Source organism: Callorhinchus milii, unplaced genomic scaffold, assembly GCF_018977255.1.
Source record: "Callorhinchus milii isolate IMCB2004 unplaced genomic scaffold, IMCB_Cmil_1.0 Scaffold7, whole genome shotgun sequence".
NCBI classification, from domain to species: Eukaryota; Metazoa; Chordata; class Chondrichthyes; order Chimaeriformes; family Callorhinchidae; genus Callorhinchus; species Callorhinchus milii.
Window position 1 is genome coordinate 22,169,481 of NW_024704748.1, and position 10,754 is coordinate 22,180,234.

Below are 10,754 nucleotides of genomic sequence, written 5' to 3' on the forward strand. Positions count from 1 at the left end.
CCAGCGTGGCAGGGCTCCAGGCACAGCCTCAGGCAGCTACACACAAAGGTGGCCAAAAGGATCAGAGTGAGTCAGGATGATACCATTGATAATACACATGGTTGCTAAATTTTGAGAACTTAATCTGTGTGATTAGACACCGAAGAGCTCTGAAGAGCTTTGAGTTGTCTAAATGTTTTATGTCAGATGCAAGTGCAAATGCAAGATGAATGGTGGACTTGCAAACACTGTACAGTAAATGTATTGTGAGAACATAAGGTGGGAAGAATTAAAGACTGCTCAGTCTGCTGAGCCATTTAAATTCAGATTTATATTCCTACACTTTCTATTTATTACTTATTTATTTATTCTATTTATTATTTATTTATTACTGTTTAATTCAAAGTTCCCAGTTAGCTGCGTTCGCCCACAAATATACAGTCAATTCACTTTACAGTGTGTTCTGTGAAGCGCTTTGGGACGTCCTCCCGACGTGAAAAGCGCTATATCAAATGCAAGGATTATTATTATTATTATATTATCAGTGATTCAAGGGAAAGAATGTTGCAGAATGTGTCTAAGACTATAACTGAAAAGTGAGCATAACATTTGTACTTTATAGAATTTAAAATACTTACTGCTTGTGCGCAAAAACTTTTATTTAAGTTCCATTCTAGCCTCTGGGACTCTAACCTACATGAGGGGCACCATGTAGTTGTACATTCTGCTTCAAGTTTTGGTCTATTTGATTTGAAACAGATGTTCATCTAACAGTTTGTTTATGGGTCTAATAATCGCCATACGTGAATTCTGATTACAAATAGTTCAGTTAGCTGAGGCTGGGATGAAAGAAATTTAAAAACAAAATTAGTTCCATAATATTTAAATATTCCATTTCTTCCATTTTCAATAAGATTAGTTTTCACACTGGGAATAATATGCAATTATACGACAAAGCTATCCAGCAATCATTACGGTTTGAATTCCATGGTGATGAACAAATTGCATCACAGAAGTCAGTCAATGAATGCCTTGGGGATTTTAAGGCTGAGGCGCAATTCATTTTCTTAGAAAATGTCAAAACTGATCTCAAATGAAAAGTTAAATTGTTACTCCATTGATTGACCTAAATCCATTGTATCTCTGATGGCTTTCCAATGTCCTAAAGCAGATTATTGATTCTCATTCTCAACTGAACTGTCATAAATCTCCATAATAAAAGTTTGAATGGTATTCAGTTCAATAAGGGATTTCCTTGAGCATTTGGGATAAAAAGCTTGAGCCCTATTCTATAGTTAGGAGAGTGGATGTGGACATAGGGTTGAGTCAAGCAATAAAGTAAATTGAAAATTGAGGACAATAGTTACAGAATTCTATCCGAGAGGCACTTAAGGATGGATTAGAGTTTCAGCACCAATCGTGGGTAAGTGCTCCTGGCAATCAATCAGATCTACATTTTTAAACTAAATGTCAATCAGAATACTAAACTACGAAGGTTGCAAACCACTGAGTGTAAGCACAATATTACAATTAAATCTACGTCTAAACCATTACGATTTTAAACAAGTGTATGAAGCGCTATCTCCATCTTGCACTGGGTTCAAAGGTACAATTTGTTGAATCTTGCTATGATCAAAGTTCTATTGCCAAAGAAGAGCTGCTTTGTGGACCATGGACGGCTTCACAGTGGACTATTTTAGTTCTTTGGATGTTCTCTCTATTAAATCCTCAGAGTTATCATTCAGTCAAATTGACTATAACATTTAAGGTTGAGTTACTCCAAATACACTTAATAGCCTAACTCACATGTCTGAAGACTCCTGTCAAATAGCAAGATGTCAACCCACAGAAGAGCTACTTAAAGCATATTTAGATGAAAAATTACCAGTTGAAACTGGGATAACTATCATTTTATTAAGTAGATCAATGATTAAATGTAAAGACCAGAGTATTAAGAACATGTCCATTATGGCTAATGTACATATTCCACTTGAATATAAATGTATTTGAAATATAGTGCTTGTGTGCACAACACTACAGTTTAAGAAAAAGCTTTGGATTGCAAGCACAATGCCGAGATATCATTCTCACCAATCAAAATATAAAGATAGGTTGTCTCACGCATAAAGTATTATAACAAATATAGCATTGTTAGACATAATTTCAATAAAAAAACACACCATATATAGAATGTTTTATTGCAATAAAATGCATAACATTTTTAATGTTCTATTATATTAGTATTTTGCTCCCTCCTTGAATTGTTACAGATATCTTCAAACACCAAAGAAGCTTTAATTGGCTTTAATCTATATTATTGCCAATAGAACAAACTTAAGAAACTGAATATAATAAGATGATCCCATTTGTTCTTCAAGCGATTTAAACTTCAACTGTTTGTTTCTCCTTTTAAGACTGAAAGAAGATCGCCACTTTCTTTCAATTCCTGCACAGAAAACAAATTTGACATGTATGTTACAAGCTTTTCTTCACAAGAGCATACATACATGAAACAAACTGTTCATGAAGATATCTGTGATTGTATCCATCAAACTTCACACTTTTTGATGGAGACCCTGTACTGCCTGCACTGAAAGGAACTACCCCAACTAACATTACAAAAAGTAAAAAGATTTACAGTTAGCAATTCACAATTCTAGTATATTTGCTTTTGATATTCATACGTCTGTATATTTCTTATGTTGAGACAAACTTGAACTTTTAGGTGCAAATACTGCAATGTGGTTTTCCTTATAATTGAGAATACATAATACTTCTGTTATTTTTAATAGAATGACAGATTAGACATCCCATTCCTAGTCAGGATCAATGATTCTCAAAGTACAGCAAGCCTATTTATCAAACAACATATTTTGCATGTATATGTAAATTTCATCTATCAATGAGTCGTATCTGATATCCTAAATACAATTATAAAATATACCAGATACATTAAAGGTAGTAGTTGGGGTCAATAAAATCCCAATGATACAGAAGTTGGATTTTTTTTNAGCGCGGGATGCCAGCTGAACTACATACCAAAATTGCATGCATTGCATAGTGCGCGCACCTTAATGAACCAATGTTAAAGACTTATAACAAGAGTCTATTGTATGAAAGTTCAAAGCAAGCTGTGTGTTAATGACAAATCAACACTGGGTGTCCTCAAAGGTGAAATGTACAATTTTGCCAGCACAGAATTTACTTTTTCTGATCCATGCAATTCAATATCTTCAGTTACATATAACACGTAGATTTCATATTTATACATTATAAAAAATATTCTATTGCCCAGGGGGTGACAAAACCGGTTAAGATTTTCATAAGCTTTTTTCACCAGTTACACATTTTCTAAAGTACAGTAAACTCCTGATAACTCAACCCTGGCTTAACTTGTCACTGCCACTTAAGTCATCATGCTGACAATATCCCAGTTGCATTTATATACAGTAAATTTCTGATGACTTGTCAATCAAAAGGAAAAGGGCTCAGTGACGAGTTATCCAAAGTGGCAAGCTAGGAATATGTATAAATGCACAAATAATTGCAGCCGGTGAACTGTGACAAGTTAAGCCAAGCTCAAGTTATCAGGATTTACTATTTATACATATGCCTAACTCTTTGGGGGACAATGTAAACTAAACATGTACTGTGGAAAAACAAAACTTATGGATGGCTCCATGCCAATGTTCCATTTAACAATTACCTTCACAATATCGAGTCCACCAATAAGTTCACCCTTTACGTATAGCTGAGGGTATGTTGGCCAATTGGAATAGGTTTTTAATCCATGCCGCACCTATGGAAAAATACATTTGAGTGTGAGGCTTTGAGTTAGAATTGCTTCCAAAAGTAACAACCCACATTAAACATCAGCCCAAAAGCATACAGTATCTTGGTTTCATCACCAATACATGCACGAAGAAATCCCAGTCATCTTGCATGCAAACTTCCACAATCAGTGAAGAGTTTTCCATTTTTTGAACAAAGTAGAACACCTCACGGTAACAAAATATCGCATGTTGGGCAGGGAATGCATGTCAGAGGTTACATGGCTAAATTAGTGACTTTCTGGGTGGAGACTGCAAGCGGTCACACATTTATAAAAACTGATAGCCTCAACCTCCAATCATCTCTAAAGATAAGTTTGATGCAGTTCAGGGTTGGGAGTTGCAAATCAGGATTTGGAGGTTCAAAAGCAGATGAAATGCCAGTGCTCTCAATTTCTACAAATTCAAAACTTACTTGTTCGTCTCCCAATATGTCAAATGTTTCATAATCAATGCTATATTAAAAAAAGAGGCAAAACATAAGGCTCAAACTTAATTGTTCAAGTTACAGTGCAATATAAATGTTATGTAAATACAATTTTAAAGTTCCAATCATACCCGATACAGCGTATGTAGATATTCTACAGTAGATCTGCACAATAATAATCTTTATATTTGGCATAGCACCTTTCACATCAGGAGGTTGTCCCATAGTGCTTCACAAGATTTAGTGTGTAATGTAGGCGATTGTAGCAGCCCAATTGCACAAACCAATGTCCCAAAAACAGCTATGAAGTGAACGACCAATGCAAAAAAAAGTCAATACATACCCAGTTTCATTCATTATTCCTACTATGGCACGACTGAATCCACATTTTGCCATCTATAAAACAATTTACACATATTGTTCAGTTCAACTTTGCACTAATCCAGAATACAACAACAAAATTGCATTTGTATGGCGCCTTTCACATCAGAAAGAAGTCCCAAGGCGCTGGACAATCAGAGTTTCGGACCCGAGCTGGGGGTCAGGATCGGGGAGGGTGGAGAGCTGGGGGGGGTGAGTGTGATCGAAAGCACCATCAAAGAGGAGGGTCTTGAGAGAGATCTTGAAGGAGGCAAGGGAGGGGGGTGAGGCGGAGGGAATGCGGGATGGAGTTACACGCAAATCACCTAGATCACGTGAATTTCTGCTGTTTAATTTTAAATAACTACTCTTACCTCTTTGCTGCCCTTCATAAACAGAACCACTCTTGCTTTATTTATCAGTACTTTCAACCTGTAAATAAAAAGAACCGCTAAATAACAACTGAAGCATCAAATAGCTGTGACATTTCTAAATTATATGTAGTCTGAATCATTTAACCTATAGTTTCAAAGAACCATCGTTTTATTTGTTTCCTTGGGTGTGTTGTTAAAACTGCATCAGAAACCCATGCTAATAACTGAAATAAACTCTCACCTGTGCTCGAGTCCCATTTCCTTTGGGCAGATTTTGTCCAGTTCTCCAGACTCAGCAAGTTCCTAATATATATTAAGATATTGGGTTAATATTGATACATTAAAACAAATATTGGATTGAACCCGAATGCCAGCATACCAACCTTTACAATATCGAGCCCTCCCACCAATTCTCCATTCACGTACAGTTGAGGATATGTAGGCCAATTGGAATAGATCTTTAATCCCTGACGCACATCTTCATCAGAAAGAATATCAAAGCTGCTGTAACGAATATTACGCTCACTGAATATTCCTACAATTTGTCTGCTGAAACCTGCCAAATAAAAAAATGGCTTTAAGACAAAGAAAAATGGATGGACTTAAAATTGTCAAAGATAGTTTTTCTGCTAAAGAGAGTATCATTATATTGTTTATAATTATGGAATATAATTATTGATTAACTGTAACAAATATTCCCCAGACTACATTATAGTTCAGAAAATAATGTTTACCACATCGAGGATCTTGAGGTGTTCCTTTCATAAATAGAATGCAAGGTGCAGAATTTATGAGTTTTCTCAGATGGTCATTCAGATCTTGTTTGGCAGTCTCTCCATAGCGCTGAACTTTTTTAGTTAAGTCAGGAGCATGTGCACCATCAACTCGGTCAATCTTCTCATGGTTCTAAAGCATTCACATTCATTAAAAAACAATGTTAATCCTGAAACCTGATTTATTTGTAATACATTCATCAAGGAAGCAAAGTTGCTCCCAAGCTCAAACATAGTCTGGACAGTTATCCCAGTCACTATTTTAAATATCTCAAATTTAAAAAGGCTTTAAATCTGATAAATTACTGAGAAGATTCCATGTATATTTCATATCACCACAACCAAGAAACTAATTTGACAGATTTCCAAAACTAAAATTGAATTAGTGAAGCAGATATTTTTTGTTATTTGTTGCAGTAAACCATTAAACTAAGAATTTACATTTTGGCACAGGAATACTCTAGGTATTTTTGTTATGGTGCTGATTTGATACCTTGTAGATTTGAACAAATAGATCAGGAGTAAAATGCACACAGTGTAGAATCTGAATGCCAAATTAACGTTAAGGAACCCACTGTATTTGTCTGATTCTACAGTTTAGAAATATCTGACACTTACCTTAATGAACAAGAAAGTAGGGACAGAAGAAATCTCATATTTTTCAGATACTTCTGGTAGAGCTTCGGCTTCAAGCTGTCAAATGAAATTTTAAATTGTATTTTAAATGAGTTGAATTTATTCTTCAGAGCATTTATTTCATTAGCATTGATGTTAATATCATATCTTCCAGAGTTCAATGGTTTTAATTGAATTTTGTTTTGTAAGAATATTCAAAATCACACTTCAAAAAAAAATGTTAAAACTGTTAGGTAAAAATCCCTCATCTTTTTCAAATTGTAAGAAATTGTATAAGTTAAATCATGTCAAAGATTTTCACTTTCTTGAAGATTTTAAGAATGCCTTCCATTCATCACTAGAAATTTTTCAAGGAAAAACATTCAAATCAGCTGAAACGTATTGAAAACAAGGAATTGCTGACATCTTAATGTTGGTTCTAGCAATAACTTTTTGCAATAACTGATAAATTCTATAGAAAGCTTACACTGTAATGCAAAAATAGATTATAACTTGTGATGTCAGCAGTCACTACTATTTACACAATATACAATGTAATGTATTTTGATTTAACCAGTGAACTCAACATTTTGAAGTGCAACGAATTAACAATTATAATAATAATAATCCTTGTATTTGATATAGCGCTTTTCACGTCTTCTAGACGTCTCAAAGCGCTTCACAGAATATGCTGTAAAGTGAATTGACTGTAATATTTGTTGGTGAAATGCAACAAATTGTGTCCAATTGTGCACAGCAGTGTCCCACAAATAGTCGTGGATTGAAGTGACCAATTTATTATTTTTTTTCTCTTGAGGGATTATTATCAGGCATGTGGAGTAAGAAAACTTGCCCAAGATTTTGCCCTGCTGTGAATCAAACCCAGGTCTCTCGCTTGCGAGGCGAGTGCTCTAACCACTGAGCTACAGGACTCCAATTATTCAAAGAATTAATTTTCTTCCTAAGAAAATTAAGCTTCTTTGTTTGAAAATGAAATGTTATCAGGTGTTTCAATTTATTTAATGCCTATCAAGTTCCATTTTTGCTATGGCAAATTCTATATGATTGTGTTTTTTTTAACTGCCCACACAATTATTCAAGAAAATACCTTCACAAATGTAACTTGGGGATGTTCTTTTGCCAATTCAATCGTAACTTCGTTCATTTGCGTGTACTGTGGAGACCATGATGCACAAAAATAGATCACCACCAAGGATCTGTAGAGAAAAAAAATGTACATATGTATAATATAGATATGTAAATATATGCATAATATATATATTTTTTAAAAAGCCCAGTGTTTCAACACAGAACACCTGGGTTGCCTTAAGGCAGGTCCAAATTCCTGCCAACAGGGGATGATTTCATCCGGCCGCACGAACCATTTCTAACTTCATTGTCCGACGAGCAAATACAGGTGACATTATTGCTCCGAGCCAATTAGAAGATCAGGGGCTGAGGCTCTGCCCGGCAAGGGGACTGGCCAATAAGGGAAAACATTGCATACATGGCCCACGGATGTTCCTCAAATCTGGCATCTGGCCCTCAGCAGCCAAAATGTTGCACAACTTGACTTTAGGCTTTATTAAATTTTTTTAAAAATGACAGGCACTCCCACATTGTTGTTTCGCCTATGTCTTGACATTATCTATGCAAGACATTAGTTAGAGAGATGTATGTAGCCTCTTAATGGTTCAGAGCTTCAACCAATTCAGAACTACATACTGTACAACCATTTATAACTAAAGATATCAGTGCTTGCCATCACCAAAATGAGTTCACATTGGCAACAAGGACATTTACCTACGTTGTCCAAAATTATTTGAAACAACAAGGACATTTACCTACATTGTCCAAAATAATTTGAAACAACAAGGACATTTACCTACATTGTCCAAAATAATTTGAAACATAAATACACCAATTCAATTCAAACTTTGCATGAGACAGTGCTATCATTTATTAGCAAAAATAATCTGGGTGAACCTCTTGGTGCAATTACCCAGAAACTTACCAAAATTTCCTCCAAGCCCCACTTTCCTGCTCAGTCACATGGCACAATTTGAGGCCTGTTGCATGTTCACTGCCCCCTCTGATGGCAGCTGAGTTTTCAGCCACTAAGCTCTGGCTGTAACCCCCTTCCAAAATCTCTTTCCCTGAACTGTCCCACCCTATCTATGAAAAACTTCTAACAAATAACTAACTCATTAAACGTGCCTTCAGTCACATCGCTCTTACCACCCTCGCTCATGTCCCACATCATCCATGTAAATTGTTTCACGTCATCTCCTCCCTAAAAGCTCTGTACAAGTGCAAACTCAGTTGCATCATTTAACAAATGACCGAACTTAAAACAGTTAAAGCAATCCAAACATTGTGTGTTGATAGAATAGTATTAACATAAATCTATCCACTGTCATTTCACGGCTTGTTTACAAAGCTTTGGTTGGTAAATTGAGAAATGATTAACTATGTGGTTAACTGCCCTGTCAAAAATGTTGGGGGGTGGGTGGGGGGGGAGAGGAAGAAGATCAGCTCTGCTGATGGATAATACATGATGACATATTCTGCAAATCCCGTTTTAGGAGCAAAACCGCCTCTAAATGTCTCAATAGATGTCTCAATAGTCGTCGTCCCGACGCGAAAGGCGGTGACATATCAATGCAACATGTTGTTGTTGGCGGATCGCTTTTCCGGGGGCGATAATCCCTTCACAAAATAATAATAATAATTCGGTGGCTTCAATCCAGGACGGTGTGCGGGACGGGGACGCTGCTGCGCGCAACTGGCTGCCGCGCTTGGGCCCACGGAATACGAGAGCCGATTCGCTTCACGGTATATTCCGTGAAGGGGCCTCGAGACGTCGCGAAGGCGCGAAAAGACGCTGCATCAAATGCAAGGATTATTATTATTATGATTATTATTATGATTATTATTACCGTCAGCAGCCCTGAGCAATGTGCTAACCCCAACAACAACACTACAGTTATACAGCGCCTTTCGCGTCGGGGGGGGGGGTGGGGGTGGGGGAGGAGGAGGAGGACCAACGCCTCAGGAGGAGGGCAGGGCCCTGCACCTACCTCTTCGCCCTCTCCAGCAGCTCCCCCAGTTGTTTGGCGCTCTGCACCTCCACCACCGCCGCCGCCATGATTAAAACAGACCCCGCTAGTGGCTCGGCAGTCGCGTCAGAGGGAACGGGCCGAGCGCATCGGCGATCGATTACCGCGGCCTGGCCACTCGGCAACGCTTTGCCCGCGGGCGGCGGCGCGTGGTCTCCGCTCCTCTGCGCATGTGTCACTCGCTCTGTGGGTGCGTGTGGAGCGCCCCCTCCTGGCGCTGCACTGTGTCAGCAGCTCTCGAACACCGGTAGAGGCGATAATAATTGAAACACGTACCTGACTCACCACTCCAGATAACACGTCACCGAGTCCTTTCCTCTTGGGAGTGACTTGACCAGTCACCCCGGGGATCCGTTACTGTGAAGCGCTCCGAGACGCCGCCCGGCGTGGAGGGCGCTATGTAAATCCAAGCCGTTGTTGTCGTAATAATAATAATAACCCTCGCATTTGATATAGCGGCTTATCACGTCTTCCAGACGTCTCAAAGCGCTTCACAGAATATACCGTAAAGTGGATTGACTGCGTATTTTGTGGGAGGCAGCCGATTGCGCGCACCGGTGTCCCACAAACAGTCGTGCAGTGAAGTGATCAATTTTTTTTAAAAGGGAATTATTACCCCCGGAAAAGCAATCAGACGAGCAACTAACAACCGGGTTCTTCCGTACTGCTGGGTAAATAGGGACGTGTGGCGTAAGGAAAATGCACAACATTTTGCCCTGCCGAGGAATCAAACCCAGGTCTCTCACTTGCAAGGCAAGTGCTCTAACCACTGAGCTACAGGACTCCAATGTTAGCTGGACTGCAAAGGCATACAGTAAACTGATAACTAGTCAGTCACTCCAAGAGGAAAGGACTCGGCGACGTGTTATCTGGAATGGCAAGTTCAGGTATATGTTTAAATACATAAATAAATGTAGCTTAGCAGCTAGAGCACTGTAGCTTAGTGAGAGGCTCGCAAGTGAGAGGACCCGGTTTGATTCCCAGACAGGGAGAAATATTGGGCGCATGTTTACCTAGCAGTAAGTGGGAACCCTGTTGTTCGGCGATTGGCGGATCGCTTTTCTGTGGGTAATAATCTCTGCAAAAAAAACTATTATTTGGTCACTCAACCCACTGTTTGTGGCACATTGCTATGCACAATTGGCTGCCGCGTTTCCCTCATAAAATATGCAGTCAATCTACTTTACAGTATATTCTGTGAACCCCTTTGAGACGTCTTGAAGACATGATAAGGCTCTATATCAAATGCAAGAATTATTATTATTATTAAATGCAAT

The 10,754-nt window shown here is 38.2% G+C and overlaps 1 protein-coding gene across 1 annotated transcript; it reads right to left on the minus strand.

The window, feature by feature from the left end:
- Positions 1 to 2,164: 2,164 nt before the first annotated feature.
- Positions 2,165 to 9,519, minus strand: glrx3 (glutaredoxin 3). Its single transcript, NM_001292424.1, is given in 11 exon segments — positions 2,165 to 2,425; positions 3,686 to 3,778; positions 4,225 to 4,264; positions 4,580 to 4,632; positions 4,971 to 5,028; positions 5,212 to 5,273; positions 5,354 to 5,526; positions 5,705 to 5,876; positions 6,362 to 6,436; positions 7,467 to 7,575; positions 9,439 to 9,519. Coding segments are annotated over 11 exon segments (960 nt in total). The 5' UTR covers positions 9,507 to 9,519; the 3' UTR covers positions 2,165 to 2,368.
- Between the last annotated feature and the right edge of the window lie 1,235 nt (positions 9,520 to 10,754).